Source organism: Genypterus blacodes, unplaced genomic scaffold, assembly GCF_046128005.1.
Source record: "Genypterus blacodes isolate CSIRO-AG114 ecotype Tasmania unplaced genomic scaffold, CSIRO-AGI_Gbla_v1 ptg000006l_1, whole genome shotgun sequence".
NCBI lineage: Eukaryota > Metazoa > Chordata > Actinopteri > Ophidiiformes > Ophidiidae > Genypterus > Genypterus blacodes.
The window spans coordinates 235,846-262,500 of record NW_027466820.1 but is presented as its reverse complement, the minus strand read 5'-3'; the positions used below and the strand labels follow the sequence as shown (position 1 = coordinate 262,500).

At 49.0% G+C, this 26,655-nt stretch overlaps 3 protein-coding genes across 7 annotated transcripts in view; 1 reads left to right on the top strand and 2 right to left on the bottom strand.

Moving 5' to 3' along the window:
• tacc1 (transforming, acidic coiled-coil containing protein 1) overlaps positions 1 to 26,594 on the top strand; it is a 27,242-nt gene extending 648 nt beyond the window's left edge. Inside the window, exons 1-13 of one of the 3 annotated variants that reach the window (XM_076149793.1) lie at positions 3,100 to 3,298; positions 14,368 to 14,474; positions 17,012 to 18,332; positions 19,278 to 19,341; positions 19,828 to 19,999; positions 21,173 to 21,234; positions 21,510 to 21,635; positions 21,727 to 21,803; positions 21,892 to 21,935; positions 22,027 to 22,190; positions 22,283 to 22,389; positions 22,471 to 22,591; positions 25,120 to 26,594. In XM_076149793.1, coding sequence (XP_076005908.1) covers positions 3,231 to 3,298; positions 14,368 to 14,474; positions 17,012 to 18,332; positions 19,278 to 19,341; positions 19,828 to 19,999; positions 21,173 to 21,234; positions 21,510 to 21,635; positions 21,727 to 21,803; positions 21,892 to 21,935; positions 22,027 to 22,190; positions 22,283 to 22,389; positions 22,471 to 22,591; positions 25,120 to 25,185 — 2,499 coding nt within the window. In that variant the 5' untranslated portion in view covers positions 3,100 to 3,230 and the 3' untranslated portion in view covers positions 25,186 to 26,594. Of the gene's footprint in view, positions 1 to 3,099; positions 3,299 to 12,394; positions 12,965 to 14,367; positions 14,475 to 17,011; positions 18,333 to 19,277; positions 19,342 to 19,827; positions 20,000 to 21,172; positions 21,235 to 21,509; positions 21,636 to 21,726; positions 21,804 to 21,891; positions 21,936 to 22,026; positions 22,191 to 22,282; positions 22,390 to 22,470; positions 22,592 to 25,119 lie in introns of those variants that run through there. The other 2 variants (XM_076149785.1, XM_076149799.1) reach the window with 2 other exon arrangements.
• aggf1 (angiogenic factor with G patch and FHA domains 1) lies at positions 4,673 to 9,744 on the bottom strand. 2 transcript variants are annotated; one of them, XM_076149905.1, is made up of 16 exons: positions 9,645 to 9,744; positions 9,494 to 9,555; positions 9,059 to 9,261; positions 8,543 to 8,642; positions 8,226 to 8,401; positions 7,962 to 8,090; positions 7,676 to 7,876; positions 7,477 to 7,546; positions 6,404 to 6,512; positions 6,224 to 6,275; positions 6,043 to 6,144; positions 5,794 to 5,959; positions 5,622 to 5,701; positions 5,407 to 5,534; positions 5,208 to 5,307; positions 4,673 to 5,125 (listed from the first exon to the last, which is right to left on the bottom strand). In XM_076149905.1, exons 2-16 carry the CDS (start codon positions 9,513 to 9,515, stop codon positions 4,892 to 4,894), a joined length of 1,872 nt encoding a protein of 623 aa, XP_076006020.1. In that variant the 5' UTR covers positions 9,516 to 9,555; positions 9,645 to 9,744; the 3' UTR covers positions 4,673 to 4,891. The 2 variants fall into 2 exon arrangements, with proteins under 2 accessions (XP_076006020.1, XP_076006009.1); XM_076149894.1 differs by lacking the exon at positions 7,477 to 7,546 and adding an exon at positions 6,730 to 7,156.
• Positions 23,023 to 24,862, bottom strand: LOC143000479 (zinc finger protein RFP-like). Of its 2 annotated transcripts, none has more exons than XM_076149813.1 (2): positions 24,695 to 24,862; positions 23,023 to 24,317 (listed from the first exon to the last, which is right to left on the bottom strand). In XM_076149813.1, exon 2 carries the CDS (start codon positions 24,123 to 24,125, stop codon positions 23,430 to 23,432), a length of 696 nt encoding a protein of 231 aa, XP_076005928.1. In that variant the 5' UTR covers positions 24,126 to 24,317; positions 24,695 to 24,862; the 3' UTR covers positions 23,023 to 23,429. The 2 variants fall into 2 exon arrangements, with proteins under 2 accessions (XP_076005928.1, XP_076005936.1); XM_076149821.1 differs by having other exon boundaries at positions 23,023 to 24,175.
• Positions 26,595 to 26,655: the final 61 nt, after the last annotated feature.

Below are 26,655 nucleotides of genomic sequence, written 5' to 3'. Positions count from 1 at the left end.
ACGCCCTGTAAGGCTCGGTGAGGCTGAGGGCCTCTGGGGTGGAGGACTCAGCCTCTGAGTCACAGGAAGTCGTAGTCTGGAGGAATGTGGTTTTCCTGAATGAATAATGGGAATGATGCGTGTTACTCTGGAGCTCCTCAGAGAGCCTGACTGATCTCTGTCAGCTCCACAGCTCCTCTGCTGGTGGAGCCTCACCTTCATCACTCTGATGAGCTCTGTAAGGAGGCTGCTTGCTATCTGGAATGTGGCAGGAATGAGGACCATTTCCTCCCAGCCAGGGTACACGACAGAACGGGATGACGTGTTCTGAACTTCCAGAAGCCTTTAAAGCTCACCTCCTGACCTCTCTCTCCCTCCCTCCCTCTCTCCCTCCCTCCCTCTCTCCCTCCCTCCCTGGCTCGTTTATTTACACCCAACAAGGACTTATTTTGTCTTGGGGCAGGAAAACAATCGAGGTTTCCATGAGGGAAACGTTGTGCTGTGATTTGTGGAAGCACAGACGCGGCCTGGGGGGCAGACGGGGCCGGAAGTGAAGCGGGGGTGGGGGGGGGGGAAGTTGAGTCAACGAGGGGTCTGTTCCACCGCTCTGTGTTGCTCTGGACTGCTTGGTTCTCAATAACATGGCAGAGATCGAGTCCAGGCCGGGAACACACACACACTTAGACAGGAATGAAGCCGAGTGTGTTGATGCAGTAATTGGCTGAAGGTTCATAGCTGCAGACGCTTTAGTAGTCACACTGTGGGGTGTGTGTGTTGTGTGTGACGTGTAAATGGAGTCCAGACGTGTAAACACAGCCGATCCTCCACAGTGAGGTCATAATAGCAAACATGCCTGTGTCGTTTGGTACGCCTCTCATACGGGCTCTTGTGTCTCAAACTATGCGTCGGGTCTGCTTGTGCGTTCAGACACAAACTGAGTGTGTGTGCAGCTTTGTAAACACACCTTTGTCACTGTGCAGATGTGGTTGGTGGGAGCTGAAGGGAAGGAGGCGGAGCCGGGCCACACAGAGCCCACAGTCACCTGTCTGCAGCACCGCCGTGCTGGGTTGGTGCCTCTGATCTCTCATGTGACCCTGCTGCTGTTTTATGTGGAGGCAAGGGAATCAAAGAGGACAATAGTTAGAAAATGCAAACACAAGTTGTGAGGCTTTTTACTGTACAATCAGCAGAGAGGCTCTTTGTCCCTCTGCTGAATAGACACACACACACACACACACACACACACAGCAGCCCAGCTCTTTTAAAATAGCATAATAATCACAACATGTGGGTCAGCTTCCCTCCCTGAACTCTGCGCCTGAGCTATGTTTTCCTAAATTACAGGCCGGAGCCCGCAGCTCTGTGTGGCCCGGCCCGGAGCGGCTCGGAAAGATCTGGGAATGATGCAGGGATCCATGCAGGGAAACTCGGAATGAGGCCTGAACGGTGACTGTGGCCGCCCCCCATACACACACACACACACACACACACACACACACACGCACACGCGCACGCTGCAGGGAAAGTGTGCGGCGCAGAGACGCACGAAAGCTGCGCAGACTCAGTGGACTGCGTTACTCCTCGGTGTCCACACGATGGCGGCGTGGAGTCAAAAATGATCTCACAAGCGCCACAAGGTTCAGAGTCCAGCCAAGTCTCTCTAACCTGCAGTGATGTAGAGGAAGGAAGTATAAACTCTTCATTAACATACTCAGGTTTGTTCCGTAAGAGTTTGGTCTTTAATAAAGTATTTATTTAATATTTAACTTTTAAGAATGTAGTGAAGATATTTAGAGACTAAATCTGTGAGTTGTGGTTCTATGAGGGAACAGAAGAGTGTGTGTGTGAGTGTGTAAGTGTGAGCATGAAGGCTGTGGGGCCTCTGATGACATCACACCTCAGTCATGGTAATAACGTGTAACATGTCAGTGATGGCCAGAGAGGATGGAATGCTTTGTAACACCGCGGCGCCGTGCAGAGAAAAATGCAGACCAGCAGCCTGGACTGAGAGGAACGCCACCGGATCTAAACCCACAACCCTCTGCTCACTGTGAGGCCTTATCTGCTCACACACCTGTCTGTCTCATCATACATGCAAATACAACACGCCACACAGAGGTGAGGTGTGTGTGTGTGTGTGTGTGTGTGTGTTTGTGTGTGGCTCTGTGTGCAGTAAGCGATGGTATGAATGCTGTGGACCTTTCATAGCTCCCCTGACCTTTGACCTCTTTCCAGCTTAAAGTGAGAGGAAAGAGGGGCGTTGTCGTGGTAATAAGAGTTTAAAATCCCAGCTACACGTCTCAGCAGCGTTGTCCTAACTCGTCCTGACCTTCCTCATCACACCTGTGACCCCTGCCACCCTTTTCACTGAGCAGTTAAGTCTCACCCTGAGGTGCTTCTCTTCCCCTTCTTTACTTTGTATCCAGAGGGTTGTTGTCTCCCTGTCCGGGCCGAGTGGTTACACTGAGAGCAGGACACACACACTGAGGAGTATCAGTGTGCGTCTGTGTGTCAGACTCAGATTCTGTTACAGCTCCACTCAGCAGAGCGGCTTGTTTCTACACGTCTGTGCGGGAACGACTCAAGGAAAACGAGTTGCTCTGGATGTGTTCCACTTTTCCTCAATGGGAGACGGAGGCGTTTACATTGAGTTAAGCAATCTAACCTCCAGAGATTGGATTAGAGAGAGAAGACGGCCTGCAGGGACGGATCAGCAGGAGCGTCAGAGCACGAGGAAGGGTTCCCTCCTCCTCCTCGGCTCACACAGATAGATGAGTTATTTGCTCCTCTGCAGTAAAAACATGAATAGAAGCAAAGTATGAGAAGAAGAACAAGACGTCCAGTGTTCCTCTGATCTCCCTATGATGTCACACGGTCAGGAACTGGTCAGGCCTGATCTCTGACAGGCCTCAAGAAACAAACAACAACCAAGTCCCACTTTAACTCATTCACTTTATGGCCACACACACACACACACACACACACACACACTCGGCCCTACTCGACTTTATGACGGCACTCTGGCTGAACGTTTACCTGAGGGAGGAGACCTGAGAAGACAGGAGGAAGGGGAGGGGAGGAGGAGAGGAGAGGAGGGAGGGGCCGAGGAAGCAGCTGTGTGTCAGAACAGCGCTGGTTACAGACACACACACACACTTAGTATGGTAGCATGAAGTAGGAGCAGAGGAGCCGAGCTTGCTGCCGGTGTCGTCTCGCTGAGGACCTTTGGTTGGACGAGAGGAAGATCAAACATGGGGGGAACGCAGAGTCAGAAGAAGAGCAGCGGGCGAGCGAGCACACGGAGTCACACAGGCGTCATGTGAGTCACAGCAATCACCTGTACCAGGGTTTCACTTTGAATAATGCATCATGGGAAGTCCAGTGTGGTCCAGGTGAAGAACCTGGGACAGAGGGAAACTTTCTGTTACATTCTGTCATCTTCATCTTCATCACTGTGCTTTATTTAACTATGGAACACATAACACATTCTGTTTCAAACTGCAGTGTGTGTGTGTGTGTGTGTGTGTGTGTGTGAACTCTGTCCATGTGTGGACTCACACACACATGCAAATATTCACACACCCTCCACACACACTCACTGATTAGTCACAAATGGACTCAGTGTACGTGAGTGTGTGTAGGTGTGTGTACGTGTCTCACTGGTGTTACATGTGGATGTGTGTGTGTGCCTGTGTACAAACACACCAATGACAACAAACACCAGCAGAGCAAACTGACAGTTTATAGTGGGACAGGGGTGATGTCATCGTCAGAGGTATCTCCACTGTGTCAACATTAGCTGGAGGCTGAACTGAACTGTTCCTCACTCCGACCTGCAGCTCTGCCCCCTACAGGCCACAGGAACATAACCTGTCTGTCTCTCCTCCTCCTGCCGGTGTTGACATTGTTCACTTACGTCAGCGGCTCTACAACACAAATGTATCAGATGAGATTAGATGTTGAGATGAGGTCATTCCCGGTCTGCAGGCCTTTATGGACCCGAGGATCCTGTTGTAAAGCCTTTTAAAGCTTACAAACATGTTCACTTTTACCTAGGGTAAGTCTTTTCCTCTGACCTTTGACCCTGAAGCCTCTGTAGGTTGCCATGGATCTCTATCCTGTAGTAACTTCCGGGTGCCTCTACCTCTTAAGGTGAAGTGGCTGAGAGAACTCTGGAGACATGAAGGACGTAGTGAGGACAGATAAGAAAACTGTATTTGGCACCATTGCGCAGCTCTGCATGAGAACAGATGATTTGTTTACCTTCTGTGGAGCTCATGACCTTCAGCATGGATCCACAGCAGCTCCAAGGCCCACAGGTCCTGGGAAGTTAAAGCTAAATATCTACACAGAAGCCAAAACATGACACTGAACTACATCTGGATGTGAACGACCTAGAAATCATCACCATAACGTCCCGACCTGTCTCTAGCTTCACCGTGTGGACTGAAAATAACAAATGGTTACAGATTTGTGTGTGTGTGTGTGTGTGTGTGTGTGTGTGTGTGTGTGTGTGTGTGTTAAAGGTGGTGTGAGTCAGTGTGAGCTGTCAGCAGGATCTAATGCGGTGTTGTGATTGACGGTGAGAGTTTGTGTACATTTGGACTTAAAAAAAAGCTGAGAACAAACAAGCAGGCGGTCATCAGTGACTCATACAGAGTGACATAGAGCAGCATAGAGCAGCACAGAGCAGCTGCATGTGACATCACAGGTTCTCCTCAGATTCTGGTTTAATTCTTCATCGTTTCAGAACAGTGTTGAGACGACATCATCATGTTACATCACACTGAAGTACAAAAGTAATTTACTGTGACACATTTAGGCTCTCAGTTATTTACATATTTACAGTTCCAGAGCAGCAGAGCCCCGCCTGTTGCTCTCTCACACACACACACACACAGTTGATACATTCCTAAGGTAGAGCGTCTGTGGAGGCCTCCGGCTCCTCCGCTCTGATCCAGGGTTTAGAGGCGTTGCTCTGCTGTGTGTTGGTGGACGGAGCGTCGGGCTGACACGTGTCGGCGAACCTCTCCCTCGCCTTCTCCCAGTTCCTCTGATTCTTGGATCTGGTGAGCGAGACGTCGTCCACGGAGACGGTGGCCCCGGCTCCTAAACCCGCCTGAGACTTCCTGATCTTCAGTTCAATCTGAGGATGAAAGCAATGAGAGGGTCAGAGTCAGCACCGTCCAAACGTTCCCTCCTCTCCCGACGGTCCAGCTCCATCTTACCGGGGCCTTCATCCCCTTTCCTTCTTTCCCCAGGCCGTCTCCCTTCTTCCAGCCCATCTTCTCCAGCATCTTCCTTCCCTTGTTGACTTCACTGATCTCCCTGTAAGAAGCAGGCAGGACGTTAAGCTTCTCTTTGTGAGCGACAAGAACACACTCACACACTCACACACTCGGTCAGACAGTCAGAGCGATGACTCACTGATGAACGGAGGCGGGAGCGTCATCTCGTTGGAACGTTCCCTCGCTGCCCACCGCCTGACGCCGAAACTCGGCTCTGTTCTTGTACTTGGGGTTCTTCAGGGCTTTGGCCTCCTCGTACTCCGTGCTCTGCTCACAGGAGACAAACAGGTGAGCGGCTGCATCATCGTCAGCACGCACGAGGGCAAACACGTAGCTGCTGCTGCTGCTGCTCACCTGCAGGCCGTACTTGGCCTTCATCTGCTTGAGCTCCTTCTGCCTCAGCGCTTCTTTGTCCTCTTTGCTGACAGCGACGCCTGTGGAGCAGAGAGAGAGAGAACAGAGCTCAAATCCTCCCCCGCTGAGACGTGTCCCTCGGTCAGACGTGTCTCTTAGTGGGCTGCCTCACCCGTCTTCTCCTCTCTCTTGTACTTGCTGAGGTGGGCCATCACCTGGCCGGGCTCACAGCCGTCGCAGGTGTCCGTCCCCGTGTGGATGTGGAAGGACAGCACCGTCTCTCCCATCTTCACCTCGTCCCCGTGCATCAGCGCCTGCGGCTCACACTTGGTTTTGGGCTGCAGGCGACAAAACAAGCGATGGACTCAAGAGCTCGTCTTAAACGTTTCAGGTTAAATTCAGGCTGGAGGCAGATGTGGACCTGCAGGATCCTGTTGCCGTTGATGACGGTTCCGTTCTGGCTGCCCTGATCCACCAGCACGTAGGTCTGGAGGTCCTGGTCAAAGTGGACCTCTGCATGGAACTGGAACCAAAAAGGCTTGGGTCAGAAACATCCAGTAAAGCTGCAGCATGTTAGCGACTCACTGTGTCGTAAACGTCACCTTACTGACGCCCATCTCTGGGATTCTGATGGCGTGATCCATGTCTTTCTCTCTGCAAACACACAAAAGCATGTTGACTTTAAAACCATCTATTTAAATGTACTGACTAATCAACTGGTGAGTCAGTATCATTCTTGTGCTCACGTCTCCACTTTACTCAGAGAGGAAAGCATCACCAACCTGCCGATGGTTGCCGGGGAGTCAGCGGTGAGGATGAACAGGGTGCCCACCTGCAGCACGGGCGACCGGACCACCGTCACTCTCACACACGGAGGCCAAAAGTCATTGACTGCACAGGAGAAACACACACACACACACACACACAAACCAAACCAGGCGTTAGAGCAAATGAGACCAAACATAACAGCCTCACAAAGGCAAAACAAACATCAGATAGCCATGACAACCACATTAGGACCTGTACGTCGCCGGTGACCCGGAGAGTTAAAGAGCCATAAACTTAACGACAGGTTGACACAGAGTCATCCGCCCGCTCGCTCTCTCACCTTCCTGACTCTGAGTCTCCATCTCCGACTCTGGGCTCTCCTGGGGAGGTGATGAAGATGAAGTTGAGGATGAGGAAGACGAGTGGCCAGACTCCTGATCCATCTCCGACTCGGTGATCTCGCCCTCCTCTGGCTCGCTTTTCCCGTCCGAGTCCGAGCTGCTTGAAGTGGAGCTCTTCCTCTTCTTTCGTTTGGCTGATTTGGACTTCTTCGCCTTCTTCCTCGACCTCCTCGTTTCAGAGTGCGAGCCGTTTCTCTTCTTCTTCTTCTTTGATGAAGATCGGCCTCTCGCCTTCCGGGTTTTAGACGAGTCTTTCCTGCGCGGACTGCGTGATCGGTCTCGACTGGGTGAGCGTCGCTTCTTCTTCTTTGTCCTCTGCCCGTCCGTTTCTTCTTCTTTGGTCCTGACCTCGTCGGACACGAGCTCCTGCCAGCAGACGGTCAACAGTGAGATCATCCTCGTTCACACACACAGCGAGTCGGCCGGCTCAGTCGTTCCCAAGTCTTTAGGTTAGACATTCTATTAGATGGTCTCAGTCTCCAAAGTCACGGCTCAGGGGTGGAAATCTTTAGGCTCCGTTGTGATTTCATTGTTCTGACTCAAAGCTTCACTGATTTTGTAAGTAGGACCACTGAGAGTATAGATGGAAGTGTGTGTAACCTCCTCTACCCAAACAGCTGGAGTGTGTTAATGTCCTAGACTGGCAGTAACCACAGTTACATCTTTAGTAATGTGTAGTTATGTACCTCTGTAGGAAGCTGAATTGCAGTCAGAGGAAATCTTCATATGAGCCAATGAGTGAGCGACCTCTTGCACCTACAGGTCAGAGGAGCAGAGGTTCAGTCATCGCCCCTCCAGTAAATGTGCGTTTGAAGACTGAGACCATCAGAAGGGAGCAGAGAGCCGGCGGTCACATGAGAGCGTTCTTCTCCAGGTGTTACTGACCTTCTCCTCCAGCTTGGAGCTTTTCTTCACGCCCTTCTTGGACACTCGGCTTTTCTTTTCAGAAGGTCGATTGTTCTGTTGAGGCTCGCCGCCGGTTTGTGCTGCGGCGACCTCGATTCTGGAGTGGAACTGGTACCGCCCGCTGTCTGCGTCGTAGTAGTAGTACATGCATGTGTTGGCATCGTAGTACAGCTGGGTGGCCTGGAGAGGAGAGAGAGACGTAAAGGAGCATTACAAACCTGTTCTCTCACATAAACCTAATCTGAGCAGAGAGCCGTTGACGGACCGAGTCGTAGTAGAATCCCGTGCTGTGGTCGTAGTACATCCCACTGGTCTCATCAAACACGAAGCCCGTCTGAGTCATGGCCTCCTCTGCCGTGGCCCTCAGCATGTCGGCTATGGTACCATCGCCCTCCTGAAGGGGGAAACATCACAGATTCATCCAACGCATCACAGTCCAATGATCAGGGGCCAACAGGGGATGGGGCCCATTAAAATTAAAAGGATTATCTGGAATCAGCCACCTAATCTCTCTCTCTCTCACACTCACCTCTGTAGGGACCGTGGCGCTGACGTCAGGTTGTGTAGCAGCTTCCTTGGGTGTGGCCTCCTCTGCTGCCTCACTGCAGACGGCTGCTTCCTCTCCAGCTGTGCTCTGTCCTCCGTCCTGCGTCTCCACAGCCTCAGCACCCTGAGTGTAGTCTCCATAGTAATAGTTGTAATAATCTGAGAGATAAACACAGTTAGTCAATTTGAATGGGCAGCTTCAGTTGGATGGTGGAAACATAGAGACTGACAGCTTCACACACACACACACACACACACACACACACACACACACACACACACACACACACACACACACACCAGCTTCTGTCCAGGCGTACTCCTCTGTCTGCGTCTCAGCCTCTGCTCGCTCTTTGTCTCTTTTCTTCCGCTCATGAATCTCTGCACTCAGCTGGTCCACCTGCAAACAGAGAGAGAGGGGAGGTCAATCTGAGAACCTCTGAGGGGACAGAGGGAGGACTGATAGGGCTCAGTCGTGTGTGTGTGTACCTGTGTTCTCAGGTCCTGGTTGTAGCTCTTGGTGTGTGTGTGTGTGTGTGTGTGTGTATGTGTTTTCAGGCTGTGGTTGTAGCTCTCGGTGTGTGTGTGTGTGTGTGTGTGTGTGTGTGTGTGTGTGTGTGTGTGTGTGTGTGTGCGTGTGTACCTGTGTTCTCAGGTCCTGGTTGTAGCATTAGTTGTGTGTGTGTGTGTGTACCTGTGTTCTCAGGTCCTGGTTGTAGCATTAGGTGTGTGTGTGTGTGTGTGTGTGTGTGTGTGTGTACCTGTGTTCTCAGGTCCTGGTTGTAGCATTAGGTGTGTGTGTGTGTGTGTGTGTACCTGTGTTCTCAGGTCCTGGTTGTAGCTCTCGGTGCTCCTCTGCAGTCTCTCACTCAGGCTCAGCCGCTTGTGCAGCTTGCTCAGCTCGGTCCTGCACTCCTTCAGCTCCCGCCTCAGACTCTCCACCTTCAGCCGGAGCTCGGGCACTCCGGACTCCGACTCCTCTCCTCCTATGTCGCTGACCGCGTCCTCCATCACGTCCGCTGGAGACAACGAGCGAGTTTATGACGAGAAAACAACTTCCGTTAACATAAATGGTGGCAGCGTTGGAGCTTATTAGCCTGCTAACTGTTTGGTATAGATACTAATTACAGCAACAGGTCTGAGGCAGCGATATGTCCGCACACACACCAACTAATGTAACATATTGGCCGGAGCACAGCGCAACAAACGCCGGCGAGTCTTCGCTGTTTGTCTTCATGTTGCTCTTCTTACCATTTGCTTCGTTTTCGCCCATTTGGCGGCTGATTTCCCGTCAACACGCCGACAGAATTGACCTGAAAGTTGAACATAAATACCGTGTAACTATCCCACATTTCTAACATTTCCGGGTACATGTTTTTCTTTATGATAATGAGACAGTTACAATTAAAACCGTAGTAACGTTAACAGTCCACCGAGTTCGCAACCGCCATTTGCTAACTAGCCACTACGTCACTGCGGAAGTGAGTCTTCTTCGGGTATGTTCGGGCAAAGAAGTGATACAAAGTTCAACACCGCCCCCACCGGTCAACTGATGATACACCGTTATTACTGCTATTTTTATATTTAGACTCCCTCTGGTTTTTATTGTCTGATTCTCTATTTAGATATTTAATTTACAGGTACATTTCTAACCATTGTTGTCAGAGTATTCGCAGAGTGTGTTTGAGTTAAAGTGCTGCTTTAATTCCTTCAACGTTTGTGGACATAGTGTTGTTCCAGTTTCAGTTGATAATTAATCTAAATTGTTTAACACACTTTTTGTAAGACATCGCGTTAACACTCGAGTAAATCACCTCATATTCATTCTCTAATACAATAACTACCGCATTTTGCCACTGTGGCGATTACATTGGGTGTAATTTTGGTCTTTAGCCGTTAGATGTCGCTGCATCCCATTGATTGAGACATGGCAGAGTGGAGTGAGCACGTGTGATTGAAACATGTGGAGGAATGTGGTTACAATTTATCTGTTTTAATGGTTAACTAAACTTTTAATCTGCCAATTGATTTTACGTCTTGAATGCCATTTCCACATTTTCTATTTAAGGCCTGGCAGGTCCTTTCACTATGAGCCACACTGGTCTTTTCCTTTCCCACTGTTTCTCTAACATGTGCTCAGTGTTTTTACTGGTAACACTTAATGACACGTCCTCCTCTACTCCCTGCTCATCTCCCCCCATTCTATCACTTTCACTCAATTCCAGGAACATGTAATACATTTGGACAGTTAGTTGGACTCACCAAACCGGACCGTTCCCTGCCTGCCTATTTCTGGCTTCAGAGGAAGGGTTGTTATGTAATGATTTGGTTTTGCTATTGTTGTCTAAAATTGGAACACAGTCTCTAATTAATGGTGAGCCTGTAGTTGAAGTGTTAAAGACAGAGGATATGTGTGTGGGAGCGACTCAGACCTGTTTTTTGAGGAAAATATTGTTACTGGATCCGACAACTGCCACACAGACTACACATTAACGCGTCATTGCTCAACTGTGTACAGAAACAGGCAGGATTTGTTGATCTGTTGCTGCGTCAACGGAGAAATCTGCACAATAACACAACAGTCACGTTGTTTAGCTGTATGTCTCCTAATTTTGGAGACATTCTTTTGACTCAAAGTGCCTGGTTGGTTCCTCCCACTGTGTTTGAAATCCGAGCTTGTTTGGGTTGAGAGTTTAGTTGTGTTTGGATTTGGATGGAGCGTCAGACTCTTTGGCAGGAGCGTCAGTGATGATGGTGGTCGGTGGTTGTGAGTGTGTTGAGGGTCTTTTATCTTGGAGGCACAGCTGCCTCACGCTGCCGTTTGTTGAGGCCATTTTTAGCCTAGAACAGCACCGGTCCAGTCCGTGTCCCTGTGTGAGTATCATGAGCAGAAGGCAAATGGCATTTAGATGATTTTGTCCAGTAGATAATAATAGGAGACCTTTCCTTATGTAACCTACAGCTCCCATGTGACTCCACTGCCCTGCACTGCTGAGAGCCTTAGTTTGAATAGAGGGAACCCCTGAAATCTAATCAAACAGGGTTTGAGTATTGATGAAGGATCACTGAGCATATTAAGGAAGCTCTTATCTGCTGTGATAAGCCTGAGCAGCTGAGGGTCTTTCAAAATCTGGGATATCTGCCACCTAAAGACAAAACATTTGAGACACTAGACAGAAGCTGAATGCAGCCTAGAGGCACAAACTGAACATTGTGCAGGAGTGATTATCTGTCTCACTCCACTTTAACTGCTCCCAGCACATGAGCCACACATGCAGGGTCAGGATTCCCCCTCAGACTCCACCAGCATGCAATCTGCACCGGACCCAGGCAGAGAGAATGGACAGAAAACCTACTCCACCCTCTCTGTGGTCCAATTGTGGAAACTCTGAGCCTGACTGTAGCGTGTGTGTGTGTGTGTGTGTGTGTGTGTGTGTGTGTGTGTGTGTGTGTGTGTGTGTGTGTGTGTGAGCTCCTCTGTAGGAGTTTGGGAGGAGTTCAGCAGCCACAGACCAAACTCTTCAGTGCTTGCACCACAGTATAACAGCAATAACAGGCTGCTGCCCATTAGATGTTATAAAGTGAGCATCAAAGGCAGCTCAGGTATTTAAGACGTCAGAGTGCCTCTCCTCCTCCCTGCACGGCCGTTCCTTCATGCCACGTGCAGCAGACTTGTCTCAGGTGCTGCACTACAGCGTCCTCCTCCTGTTCTCAAGAGGTCACGGCCTCTCCTCGTCACTTCTCTGGTATGAGCTGTTACAGGCTGGATCCAACGCCTCCAGCCAGGTGGATCTCCTGCAGCCGCCTGACAGAACAGGTTCTCCTGGTCGCGCTTGCCTGCCTCAGGATGAGAGCGAGGAGGCAGTGAAGTGTGCAGTGGCCTGGGGGAGCCTGGAGACGTTAAGGTCCAGCCCCACATTCCAAACCTCTCTCTGGGTTATAAAATGTGGAGCCCCACCAATTCCCCTCCTCCTCCTCCCCCTCCTCCTCCTCCTGTGTTTGTTTTCTCTCTTCCCTCCTCCTGCTTGAGTTGCCTGTCCAGGACCGTACCATTCTCCTGCCATGGGGGGGAAGCCATAGTTAGAGTGCAGCGGAGCTGCAGTCTCTGTGAGTCACGAGCTTCACGCTTCCTCCCCCTCTGGGTTTGTGTCATGGTTGAACCGGTCTGAGGTGGAGGGGGTTTAGAAGAGGAGAGAGTGAGAGCAGCATTTTGGATACCAGCTGATCAGAGCCACAGAGGCAAAGAGAGAGAGAGAGAGTGTGACTGGAAAAAAGAAGAGAGAGAGAGAGAGAGAGAGAGAGAGAGAGAGAGAGCTGAAGATTTTGCGATCTGAAGACTGCAAACCAAACAAATACTGAGTGAACAGATGAGAAGTTGTGTCTTCTTTTCTTCATGGGAAAGTGTGAGCACACGTGAAGAAGCCTGAAGCTCTGTGGGAAGATGTGAAGACTGCTGGCAGGGTGGAAACCTGACGAAGAGCCACAAAACAAAACACTTGAGGGAATCTTCTTCAGTTCATCAGCGAGGAGGCCGAGGCTTGGGAAAGAGGAGGAGATGTCTTGGCTCTCGCCTGTGTCATGGGCCAAATGGACGTGGACGGCGGTGCGAGGTGGAGAGGGAGAGGACGGCGAAGAGGGGCAGGGGGCGAGCGAGGAGAGGGAGCAACGTGGAGAGAGAGGGGAGGAAGAGGAGGAGGAGGAGGAGAGATCTCAAGGCTTCAGGCAAGTGGAGGACTGGAGCTATGAGACGGTGGTGATTCACACTGTCTGGACTCCAGGGGTGTGTGTGTCTCTGTTTCTGTGTGTGTATGTGTATGTTTGTGTGTGTGTGTGTGTGTGTGGTTTAACACCTGTCATGTTGTGGAAGCGTTCATGAACGTCAGGTAAAGTGGGCAGAGGGAGAAGAGAGCAGAGGCCTGAAGATAACGATCTGCAGCGACCGTTAGTTGTTTGCACGCGGTGACATCAATCGTTGAGTCGTGTTGTCATGCACTGACAAACACACACAGACACACACACACACTTCTGCTTGGTTCAGAATTCGACTCTCTACTGAATGTGAAGAGGAAGGACGTCGCTGCTCTGCCTCTCTGACACATCCTCATTTCTGTGGCTGTAGGAAAACAACATATATAATGAAGGCAAATACCAGTCGCACACACACACACACACACACTCACACACTCGCAGCACTTTACACAACACCTCTCAATCTTGCCTTGTCTCTGCTTGTGATTACATCGCCGTCTTGCTATTGTTAAAGCAGATGGAGGTGCTGATTCCTCCACTCTGCCGCGTGTGTGTTTGTGTGTGTGTGTTTGTGTGTTTGTGTGTATGTGTGTCAGAGAGGAGGCGCTCGGGTCGTTTCCCACACTTATCAACATTCCCCTCCACTAAACACACACACAGGAGACGTCCCTTATAAACCTGTGTGTGTGTGTGTGTGTGTGTGAATACGTGGTCACTGCAGCTCACTATCTGGCAGCTTGTGTGCAGCATAACAATGTCGCGGCTCATGTTGCATAGATGTGACAGGAAGGAGAATGCGCACGGCCTCGTTTCCTCTTTCACTCTTGGGCTCACTCAGGTTCAGGCTGAGATCATCACACTAACGACGCTCAGACTCAGATCCTATAGGAAGCATCACATCATCACATGAGGGACAAAGGATCAGAGGGGGGAAGCTGCTCTGGGTTCATAACTCATCTATTACTGTTAAAAAGTCTGGAAAAGTCTCATTTTAAAGGGTTTAAAAGGTTAAATTGTTTTAGCAGGTATAAATATGGTTAATTAAGGATTCTATCAGTATAAGAGATCATCATTTCAGCTCATAAAGGAGCCATAAAGGAGATTTTAAAGCCCAGAAGTCGTTCTTAGGAATGATCAATCACTGATTTACAAACTTAAATCCCTCATTGAACATTTGTAATTATAAATCAAACCTCCTCTGTCCTCTTGGTGATCTGAGACTTTGTGTTTGTTTTGCTTTTCTCAGTTCTCTCTCATTTTCATTGTAAATATAGATCCTGTGGTTTCTATTCATCTTTCAGACTGGGATCAATATTCTTTACGTTCTTGGTGTTTTGTTGACTTATGTGTCATGTTTTGTCTCCCCCCCCCCTCAGCTCTGACTCAGACGGACATTTTGACACCCCGGCTACGTCTCCCGTCCACACCCATCTGACCGTGGCAGGAGCGCTGGAGAACAACAACACTGATGCAGGCAAAACAGGTAAGGCCACTGATGATGATGATGATGAGCTAACAGCCCGTAGGAGGAAGAGACACGGCAACGGCTCGGCCTGACTGACGGCCTCCATTAACATAAACACACTGACAGGAAGAGGGAAGCAGCTCGGTGTCACACAGCGCTCTCAGTACCCTCTTTCAGGTTACCATGGAAACAAAAGGCTTTGGATGTTAGAATTCTGAGACCCTATGTGTCAGCGAGTGTGTGTGTGTGTGTTTGTGTGTCATGAGACCTGAGCCATTGTGTTCTGAAGCTTCATGTAGACGTATGAAAGCCACCACACTGTGTCTCAACACGGCTCTTGGCACGTCAAGTCCAACACGCCAAAGTAATTGGATACATGTGCAGTCTGACTATCTCAGGAATGTACCTGCCCTCTGCAGATCAGCTTTCACCCACAATACACCTGACTTCCTCCTTCCTTCCTTCACCTAAAGCCTCCGTCACACACAGGTCGTAAACTGAAACATCTCTGCCAGCTGTTGTGTGTTGTGTGTCACACAGTGTGTCACAGAGTGTGTCAGCCTGTAGCACAGTCCCATAAAAGGTAAACGGGGTCATGTGAAACAACAGGAGCCATTAAGCCGATGTACACACGCCTGTAAAGCATATAGCCGCCAGCACTGCCTCAGAGCACAAAGAAGAAGCCACAACAATAAACACAACAACCACCTGGTCGCTGTCGCCACGTTCAAGTCCCAGCATCCATTCCTGCAACGTTATTAGGATCTAATTCCAGAATCCAGAATCCAGAATCCAGTATTCCAGGCTTGCATTCACACACACAATGTGCAGGTACATCTGTGGACAGGAAGCTCAGGGGGAATGAGGCCTTGTGCACTTTGTCAGACTTTAGTTTTGTGGACTCTTAAGATCTTCTGAGGAAAGTCTCGTCTTCAAGGTTAAGAGGAGGGTTTAGTGGCCTGTTTGACATCATCTTGTTGTGATCAGATCCCATGGAACTTCAGTAACTGGGACTGAACCAAGCCTCCATCTGTGTGTTCTATAGTGCGTCTGTGTCTTCAGAGTAGTTGAGTTGATTTGCCGTGTGTGTGTGTTGGGATTTCTCTGGATTTTGGTGCCGTCATCATTTGGATCACTATGATGAGGAGGAGGAGGAGGAGGAGGAGGAGCCAGAGGAGTGTGGGAATGACCTTTGCCCTGGTATTCAACAGGTCGAACAAAGGCTCCGGGCCTCTGTTTGGCTTTGGTGACTGATGGAGGTCAGAGTGAACAATGAGACTTATCAGACAGTAAGCACAGTCTCTGCCTGTCTGTCTGTCTGTCTGTCTGTGGCCTCCAAATACTGGGTCTGATAAGTGTGTACAAAAGTCAACAGTGAGGAGGAGGAGGAGGAGGAGGAAGAGGAGGAGGGTGTTTACTTTAGCAGCTGCTGCAGATGGAAGCAGGAGTGATCTGAAGTAGAAAGTTCTCTCAGTTTAAACATGCTGATGATCTGTTTGTCTTCATCAGCGACGGCGGCGGCGACACGTGACGCAGCTCATAAATATGTTCCACATAGCTGAAGCCCAAGTCACAGCCTGAGGACGATAACAGATGAGAGTAGAGGCTCGGCAGCGTCACCACATGTCCGAGTGTTATCGTGTTGGGACCACAGTTCAGCCTGTTATGTGATGAACGATCATACTGGACCAGAGGATCTTAGGCTGAGAGTCTCACAGTTCAGACAGCATTATTAGCATTTTTACTGCAGAAAGATTGGGGGAAAGTGGGAAGCAAAATGACTCCACTGTAAGAGGAAATGCAAAGTAACATCCTGCATCCTGAGAAGCATATTTGCTTTACTACAGCAGTTTGTACTTTGTGTTCTTCAATCAGTAAAGCTGACGATACACATGGAGCACAGATGCAAAATCATTCATTTTATTATCAAATGAGACCACAAGAGCAGTGTGACATCACAAACAGCAGGGTGAGCTTCACCCCGCTCTTACACTGACACACACACACACAAACACGTGCACACACACACACACACACACACACACACACACACACACACTGGTCAGTAAATGTATGTCCGGATGTTCTGGCATGTTGGATGAATGTTGATGAGGGCTTTATGGTGATGAGCATGGATGTGAGTGTAAAAATAGCTTGTGCTGGTCTCCTAGCAACCTAATATCACAGGAGTATGACAGGCGTGCAGAGATATGTTGAGGTCTTTGGGGAGAATGGTTACATCACAGCAGCTTCTTCCTCCTGTGACCTGAAACCACTGTGATGATAACATCTCATCACATAACGTGGCTCTTTCTCCTCACATCTGGGTTTAAATGTCGTGGCCCTCCGTGGTGGAAAGATCTCCATGGCAACAGAAGCTACTGGAGCCTTTCCCAGGCTAGTAACCTGCTTCCACAGACCCAATCAGACACCTCCTCCCTCAGAGTGAAGAGCTGATTGGCCAGATGATCTCCAGCTGGGGAAATGTGTAATGCTGCTTTACTTTCTTTGATCTATTATTCACTTCAAGTCTTTTCTTCTCATTCGGTCCTCAGGTGTGGAACAGGAGGAGCACTTGATGGTGATCGGCCCCGTTGGGGATCAGGGCATGTTGCTTAACGAGAACATGGGGCAGGAGGAGCTTGTGGCCCCTCTGGAGGCTCCGCTGGAGATCAGCATCCAGGCCCCCAAAGCAGAACAAACACAACAAAAGCTTCCAGAAGTCTTTGCCTCTGTTCCTGCCGCTGATTCACCCTCAGTGATGGCAGATGATGAACTGAACAGCACAGCTCCAGCAGCTGAGTCATTCCATGAGTCAGTGTCAGTAACAGTCCCAGAGCTTGTCCCCGATCTGGCTCCAGCTCCAGCTCCAGCTCCAGCTCCTGTTCCAACACCTGACCCAGTCCCAACCAACACAGCCTCAGAGCTCCCAGAGGAGACGCATCATGAAGGGAACAACGGCCTCGCCAACCTGACAGAGCGAACACCAAAGACACCAAAGACTAAAACCAGCAAGTCTAAGCACCCCCCTCTGGAGATAAAGGTCCCACCCATTGAATCTGCTCAGGAGAACGAGGAGCAGGACCTCCCTGTCCCTGTGGCCACCTACAAGTTTGACCCTGATCAGTTTGATGACAGCTTCAACCCGTTCACCAGCGGCGGGTCAAAGATCCAGAACTCTCCACCTCCGTGTGGGCCGGGCTCCCTCCCCAGGCTGGAGCCGCTCGGGAGTGAATCGCCCGTACGTGAAAGCAGCTTTGCACCTGCAGAGGAAGCAGAGAAGACAGAGCCACATTCAGAGCCCAAGCCCGCCATGCTGGAGTTCAGCTTGGATGAAGGCAAAGTCAGTAAGCCGCCTCCCAGGAAGTTAGGCGGGAAAAAGACACATGGCAAACTATCAGCCAAGAAGCAGAGGCCCAAAGGATCTGAAGCTTCCTGTAAGCCTTCACCAGATCCCACAGTGCCTGAGCCAGCTCCTCAGCCAGCATCAGAACCGGTCTTAGAGCCAGTAACAGAACCCGCTTTGCCAGGTTCAGACCCCGATGCGTCTCTGAACCTGGACGACATGCCCCTGCCCAAGACGGGAACGTACAACTTCAACCCCGACCAGTGGGACGACCCCAACTTCAATCCGTTTGGCAGCAACAACGACAGCAAGACGAGCGCCCCCTCTAAGGGTTCTTACAGCTTTGACCCAGCCGGCTTTGACGAATCAGCGGATCCTTTCAAACCCACCAAGTCTCTGAGCAACGAGGACTCGTCTGAGGCCGCCCCTCAGCCCGAGAAGAGAGCGACAGATGGAGGCAAACAGAGAACAGAGAAGCCACCAGGGGAGAGGAGAGTGAGACAGATCCCCAAGAAGAGCAAAGACAGAACGTGAGTCTGAAGCCAAACACTGATCTGATTTACACCCACATGTTTGTCATCTCTGCCTCTAAAGCATATTTGCAGTCAGCATAGTCTAACTTTGCTAACAGCCTCTGTCCAGCAGGGGGCGTGTGTAAGGTGAACATGCTTTAAAGTCACGCCAACACTTTTAACACTGCATATTATCCATTTATGTGATTCCTAAATGGTTAAATAAAGGCTGTTGCGTGCTTGTAGCTGCGGCGGTTGAACTAATTTCAGCTTTTGCTTCTGTGTTTATGAGCCGACACCCCGACCTCTGACCTCTGACCTCTATGCTGAGGATCTAAACACGCTGAGCTCTACACCTTCAGTTACTCACTCACTCTCCTTTGTCTCCTCCCTGTCCGTCATTCCGATCTAACCGTCCCTTGCTGTATATCCTCCATGCCTCATCCTTCCTCCTCTTGTTTGTTATGCAATCCCTCCCCCCTCTCCCTCCCTCCTCCTCCTCCCTGCCCCCCCTTCCTCTATTGGCCTCAGGAATTCCGAACAAGTCAAGTTTCTCTGTTTTCTGTTGTAAGTACTCTCGCTATCGACGCTCTCTGTCCAGCGTCTGTCCCTCCATCCCACTCTTCGTCCCGCGGCATGTGCTGCTTTAACACACACTGTTGCATGAGCGTGTAAAGGGAGCAACGCACGTCTTCATCCCCCTCCTCATGGCCAATTCAGTTTGTCCAGTCTCATCATCACTCCAGACATCAAACGGCACCTGTCTGTCTGTTTGAATGAGTGTTTGTGTGTTCCTCATGAGGTTGTGCAACACGCTTAAAGGCACAAACATGCTTGCAGCTGTTTGACTGTAGAGGCAGTCAAGTTTTAATGAGGTTAACTGAATGAGGAGAACATAATGAATGAGGAAGCTTCAGTCTGGATCTGTGTGTTCACACTTCTGTCCTCCTCTGCTCCCTGTAGGAACACATGCAAGGCTCAGAAGTATGAGGAGAGTCCGTCACTGGGCCTCGACCTCTGTAATAAGGTAAAGTGTGTGTGTGTGTGTGAGAGAGAGAGAGAGAAAGAGAGAGAGAGAGAGAGAGAGAGAGAGAGAGAGAGTCAGCTAGTCAGCTAAAATGTTACTGCAGTGACACTGCATTGTTCATTATTTAGCAGCTGTCCACACTTTGGGCCCCTCTCTCTCACACACACACACACACACACACACACACACACACACACACACACACACACACACACACACACACACACAGGTCAATCTGGCAGCAGTGTTTCCAGCTCTGCAGTGCTGGCTTGATGACAGATCAGTGACTCAGATGTTAAACTGCAGCTCTGAAGTGACCTTATCATCATCATCATCATCATCTTCCACATCCTCAACAGAACAACCTCATACTTTAGAACTTAAACACTGTGAAGTCCATATCTGGTTGATTAAACACAGGAATTCTGACCTTATTATAAGATATCAGCTACATTCCTTCATCATGTCTGACCCTCCTGTCCTCAGGTGGAGGAGGAGGAGGAGGTGGTGGTTCAGGAGCCGGAGATCTCTGAGGGAGTTCATTACGCCACAGACGAGGAGAAGCTTGCCTCCACCGCCATGGGGAACCACAGAGACGCCACACAGGTAGAACCCGGCAAGATCAACCAGCCCATCAGTGACAGGACCAGCATGGAGGGTGAGTGTGGTTGTGACCCACGAACCCAACAGTCACAATGTGAGCTGTTGTGGTGAGCTGTACTGGTTGAACTTGTAGAGGACTGCAAGACAACTTCATTATTAAGTCATAGAAATAAATTGATGCTGGCCCTTTAAATTTTCCTCGCAGCATAAGACATGCAGGTCACTCCGAATTCCTTAAACTGCCCATAGGTGTGTGTGTGTGTGTGTGTGTGTGTGTGTGTGTGTGTGTGTGTGTGTGGAGCGAGGACACAAGGACACAAAGTCGCCTTTTTTCCAGTTCTGGGAAATCTAAAGCAGGAAACTGATTCAGCTCCACACTTTTCCTCTACAAAAAGTGATTCCTGAGCTTTCCACAGAGCACTAAGGAGGAAGAAGAAGCTGCGTGGGGACACAACAGGTCGTCCTGACTCAGCAAAAACCTGCCCTGGAAAGAAGAAAGTTAAAAATATAACTAAAGGGAGCAGATCTCTGTGCATGAACAGCGGAGATCTGCATCACATCGCCTCATCACTGAAGTATTAACCGTACTTACTGAACATTCTAATCTCATCAGAGGATTATAAGCATCGTGCTGCAGTGTGGTTGACAATTAGCTGCAGCTGTGACAGACACACACACACACACATAGTTTGTGTCAGACTGCAGTACTTTCCTGCTAGATGCGTGCCAACAAAGAACAAGACAGAAACTCGACGCCCTGTAGATTCATTTGTGTTGACGACGTTGTGTTGTGCAACTCCTCACATCGTTCTCCTCCCAGGATGCAGCCATGATCCCATAATTCCGTTCACACACCATTAAGTGAGCCTTCGTCGTTAGAGGTGTGAGTTATGTTTTTGTTGCAGAAGTGTCGCATGCTAAAGCAAAAAGGAAGGCTGGGTTCTGTTCTGTTCTGTTTGGAGCCTTTGGCATTAGGAAAGCGGAAAAGCGAGTGTTGATGAAATGAAACGTTTGTCAAGTATTAATAAACGTCAGGTGTCTATCCTGTCTAGACACGCATGGGTGTATGCGTCCATGTGACTCCAACTAAATCAATTCTCTTGTTGCAGGATGAAACGGTATTTTTAGGCTTTTTATGGCTCCTTTTTGATGCAATTTCAGTGTTGATTCATTGAGTCATCATTAGATTCCTGCTGATTTATGTTAATGTATTTCTTTCTCTTTGTAGTTCCTGAGATGAAGATTGCCGCCCACAAGGAGGAAGATGTCTGCAGTGTGGAAGACGACGTGGTAAGACGAGAACGCAGACTTCTTCAGCACATCAGATGAGCTTGTGTTGCTACAAACTGGGCCTAAAGATGTTTGACAGCTCAGCTTTGAGCTTTCAGCAAACTGAGACGCGTCGGCACCTCCAGGGCCGACACGTTTGATTAGTAGAAGCAACAAGAATATCAATACATGTTCCACACAGTAAGCAGCAGAGGCACAGGCACAAGGATGCCTGGTGATCAACCTGAAGTATCACTCGCCAGAATCCACAGTGTGATTTATGTTTTGTTCCACAGAGTGAGATAAAGAAACAAACATCTAAGGTGCCTGTGAGTGAGGGCCAGGATGGAGGCCTGTGCCAGGAGAACATTCCTCTGAGCGAGATGGACAAGGCAGAGGTGCTCACGCTGATCAGAGAGGAGGTGAGCATCTCATTCAGTGTGCAGGATGAGACTCTAACAGGCTGTTAGGTCCTCACATCACAATCTGATCCTCACTCTGTCTCCCACACAGATCTTCACTAAAGAGATGGAGGCCAACGAATGGAAGAGGAAGTTTGAGGAGAGCAGAACAGAGGTTATGGAGATGAGGTAGGAGATTATGAGAGTGTAGATAATATCGTCAATAATTTGGTCAAAGATGTTTTCTCAAGAAAACTTAATGTTCTCATTTTGACAGGAAAATTGTTGCAGAGTATGAGAAGACAGTTGCACAGATGATTGGTGAGTTGCTGCCACCTAGTGTTTGTATATTCTGCAAGGCCAATCTCTCCACCTATTAGAGATGCGCAATGTCCTGTTCCTTCTCTCACAGAGGACGAGCAGCAGCAGAAGAGCCTGTCCGGTAACAAGACGGTCAGACAGCTGAGTGCAGAGAGGGACCAGGCTGTGGCCGACCTCAACTCTGTGGAACGCTCCTTCTCTGACCTCTTCAGGAGGTATGAGAACATGAAGACCGTCCTGGAGGGCTTCAAGAAGGTCAGTAGAGCTGTGAAGGTCACGAGATGCTGTGCGGTTCACCTCCACATAAGAGCCACATCACTTAATCTCCTCTACTTGTGTCTCCTAAGAATGAGGACGTGTTGAAGAAGTGTGCGCAGGAGTATCTGATGAGGATCAAGCAGGAGGAGCAGAGATACCAAACCCTCAAGATGCACGCAGAGGAGAAACTGGACAAGTAGGTCCACACTGGTGCTTCACAAGAGATTAACCTTCAACCAAGACAACCTCTGACCCTCCCTCCTTCTCCCTCTGACAGGGCCAATGAGGAGATCGCCCAGGTGCGATCTAAAGCCAACTCAGAGAGTGTAGCCCTCAACGCGAGCCTGAGGAAGGAGCAGATGAAGGTGGACTCGCTTGAACGAGCTGTCCAGCAAAAGGTAGGACGACCCAACCAAAGGTCAGAAGGTCTAAGAGAGAGAGAGGCTGTCACACTGGGGCTTGAAGGTTCCAAGGAGCTTTACTAAAGGTAGAAAAGGGTTCTACTGACTTCAAAGGGCTTTAGACTGTGAGAGTTTCTGCATCTCCACACGTCTGAAATCTGGAGGCTTTGTGTTTAGACTTGTAGTTTAAGCTTTAAAATACTTGAACCTGGACACTAGAGGGCAGTGTTGCATTCAATGAAATCAGAATAAGCAAGCAATACACAAGGGGGAACATGATTTTAACCCCAGATGAAAGTAACTAGTAGCAGGCAACTCTGACTGTAACCAACAGCTGCCAGCTAATCAGAAAGCAGTACTGGTTCACAGCTGTGGTATTGATCCAAAAGTATTGATCACCTTAAAGTCAAACATGAAAACAGCTGAGGTGAAGTCATACAAGCTTTTTTTTTTATTGCATTTGTTCCAAAAAATCCCTGAACTTTACAAAGAACAAAGACAGAGTTCAGTTCATTCAGAAATCACAATCCAACATTTCATATATTTACAAGGACAAGAAAACATTTCTAACTCACCACACACACACACACACACATGTTGTAACATAAGTTTCTACAGGATGTATGCATTGATTTATTGATGAACAGAAATTACAGTTATGAGCTCAGATCAGCGTTGGTACATCGTTTTGTTACGGCAGTCATAAGCAACGAGAAACATCAGAGTCAGACATGTCAATCAAAAAGCAGAGGAATCACAATGTGAAGAAAGGATCAGCTGGTGGTTTGTACATTTGGTCCCTTTAAAACATCTGACTGACTGACAGCTGAGATGATCAGAGGGGCGGAGTTTGTTCCCCCATCATTAAATGAAGATTGGGACCAGAGCTCTCCATCATCTCAGAGAGCTGCTGCTCCAACTGCTTGATGACTTCTTGAGTGTGTTTCTCGAGGTTCTGCTGCCTCTCCTCCACGGTCCTCATGAAGTCCTCCCGGCCTTTCTCCACGCCGTGCTTCAGGGCCGTGTAGACCTGAACCCCCTCTGCCATGCGTCTGTCTGAAGCTTCCCTCTTCAGTATCACCGACTCCTTGGCCTCCTGGATCTGCTGCTCTGTCCGCTTGATGTTCTTCTGAATCTCAGCCAGTGTCTCTAAGGTTCTTACTTCATATTGTTCTTGCAGAGGAGCAAACTCGTGGTTCTTGTGGTCTAAGATAGGACACAGGCGGCACACGCAGGTCCGGTCGGTCTTGCAGAAGAGCTTCACGGGCTTGTTGTGCTTCTTACACATCTCCTCCTCCTCCTCCGGGTTGTCCACCAGGTGGGTCAGCTGGTGCGACCTGAGGCGAGCGTTCTTCATGTGAGGCCGGATGTGAGTCTGGCAGTAGGAGGCCTTACACTTCTGGCAGGACTTGACGGCTTTGCGTTTGACTCCAGTGCAGACGTCACACTCAACGTCTCCTGGTTTGGCAGCCAGCTGCTCCGATCTGCTGCCAGCTTCGGTTCTGGTGGACTGGTTGAACTCAGCGGCCATCTGAGAGACGAGAGAGTGGACCTTCAGCTCAGGTCTGCTGGAGAAGATGTCTTTACGCAGAGGACACACACACAAACACACTGGTCGTTACTGTTGTGTCCATACGGTGCAGAGTGAAATCAGTGCAGGCACCCAGACAGGTGGAGAACAGGCTCAGATCTTCAGAGAGCCGGCAGAAGAAACATCTACAAGCTGAGAACAAAAGGAAAACAATAAGTCTGTGAGTCTTAAAGCTCACCAGTGATCAAAGCGTCACCAGATAAAGTTCAGAGAGAGAGAGAGAGAGAGAGAGAGAGAGAGAGAGAGAAACTTTCACTTTGACTCTTAATGAGGTTAACGTCATCACTTCCTGTTGTTGTGGCTGCGGCTCAGCCCAGCTAACTCAGGCTCAGTGCGGTTAACTCAGGCTCAGCTAATACGGAGCGGTTTCCAGGTCAGACGGTTAAAACACAACGTGGAAGAGTAAAGATCCGAACATGAGCACGGGTGACGCCATTAAAGTGGAGCAGAGACGCAGAACCTCTGCTCTCCGCGCAGCCGTTAAAGAGTTAAACCGTCTCTGGACTCACCGCAGCTCGGCTCAGACGCTCAGGTTCTGGGTTTCGACCCGCCCGCGTCTTTTCTTCTTCTTCGTCTTCTTCTTCTCTCTTCAGTTTATGGTTGTGTCGTCTCTAACTCGCTTCCTGGTTCACTGGCAAAATCCGCAGGTTGAAGCTCCGCCCCTTTGTTATTTTTGCTGGGCGGAGCAACAAGTGACACAAACACCGCTCGCGCACACCCACACACACACACAAGCAGAAGAAAAACAGAGGAAAGGAGGAAGTCACCCAGTTCAACTTTATAATGTGTGTGTGTGTGTGTGTGTGTGTGTGTGTGTGTGTGTGTTTGTATCTTGTTATCCAGATATTCAGGATTCCTCCCTCCAGTCTCTTGTGTTTCTCTGTGTGTCCCTGCTTGACCTCTTAACCACAGTTTTCCTCTCCGTCTGTCCCAGAATCAAGAGATCGAGGAGCTCACCAAGATCTGTGACGAGCTGATCGCCAAGCTGGGCCCCGACTGAGAGGAAGAGGGTCTGAGAGTCTTCATCACACCCTGACACTCTCACACACACTTTCCTCCTGTAAGATGTAAATTTTGTACATTACTGCAATCACTCCGCCTGTCTGCTCACTTGTTTTTCAAAATAAAAGAGCAGAGTGGGTGTGCTTGTGAAAAATGAACTCACAACAATAATGTCCACATGTGTTCATTCAGCTGATGAAGAAGAAGGAGAAGCACAAAGTCATCATGAGTGTGTGTGAGTGTTATTGGATGAATGGTTTTGAAGGAGAAGCTTATTGATCAGACTCCAGACCTGTATTCATCTTTTGTTCCGTGTGTTTGCTGAGGTCGCCTGCTTCATTCGTTTTCATCTTTAAAATCTGTGCATCCTGTCAAAGATCAACCAGCTTCTACAGGTGGTTTCAAATCTGCATGCAAGCTTCATACCAACCTTTCACACAAAACTGCAGGGAAGACTTATGGAGACGCACGTGCAATATCTGTTCCTTTCTGAGTGAAGAGACAGGAAGCAGACGTCTCTGCTCAGTGTGACCGTGAGTGTGTGAGTGATCATCACTTCATCCAGTGCCTACAGACCTCAGCCCTCATGTTACTGACAGCTCCATCTAATCAACACATATGTTAACCACTTAAGGCCCAGAGACAAACGCATCTGAAACATCACACTCAATAAGGGACAGTAGGGAAGGACAGTAACAGATCAAACTTGATCAGGCTCGGCCTTAGGTGGTTAAAGTTCATCAGTTTCAGTTTGCAGAGAAAATTAGAGCACTTATAGGAAACTGGGCTGTGGTTTGACAGTGATGGGGTCAAGGGTCAAATCCCTCCTAGAGTTTAGGGTTCTGTTGTTGCCCTGTAGATGGTTAAGCATCAGATTCATATTTTCTCTCTGAGCCCAAACTTTGCTGTGCCTTGATTCTTTCTATTTTCTATAAAAAACAGTTTTCCCTCCTAGTTCCTTTATGCAAATATTCCCCTACTTGTTTGTGTTTTGAACCTTTTCTGGTTGAACAGCGATCTCTGACGCGTGTTCATGTTTGGCATGTTTGTAACCTCTCTGTTTGCCAAAGGTGTGTGTCGCTGTGATACTGTGGTGTGTGTCGCTGTGATACTACAGGCCCTCGTTTCTTTGATCAGAACAATCAATTGCCAAATGTCATTGTGTCATTCAGTGGATTTCAGTGTGTCTCAGTGTGACTGATGATGCTGTTGTTAAATTTTTTTGAAGGTGCAGATCCATTGTTGCAGCACAATGTGTATATTTTATACTTTAAGAAAAAGATATTCAGATATTCAGACGTTTTGTTGCAAATATTTGTAAAATGAAAGAAACAAATATACTCAGATTGTATGCTAACGGCTATATTTTGTGCATAAAGCATTCCTGAATAAATGTTTATGATTTAATATGTCAGTTTCTTCTTTCATTGGAATTCATTCATTTATCAATAAGGATTCGTGACATCAA

What these genes read in the sequence shown, in the direction of transcription:
- aggf1 (XM_076149894.1), bottom strand. Translation starts at nt 9,515, where the DNA reads ATGGGCGAAAACGAAGCAAATG. An exon ending in GGGCGAAAACGAAGCAAATG is followed by an intron (nt 9,262 to 9,493) that starts GTAAGAAGAGCA and finishes CGTTGTCTCCAG; the next exon opens with CGGACGTGATGGAGGACGCG. An exon ending in GCTCCCGCCTCCGTTCATCA is followed by an intron (nt 5,308 to 5,406) that starts GTGAGTCATCGC and finishes TGCTTCTTACAG; the next exon opens with GGAGATCAGTGAAGTCAACA.
- LOC143000479 (XM_076149813.1), bottom strand. Translation starts at nt 24,125, where the DNA reads ATGGCCGCTGAGTTCAACCAGTCCACCAGAACCGAAGCTGGCAGCAGA.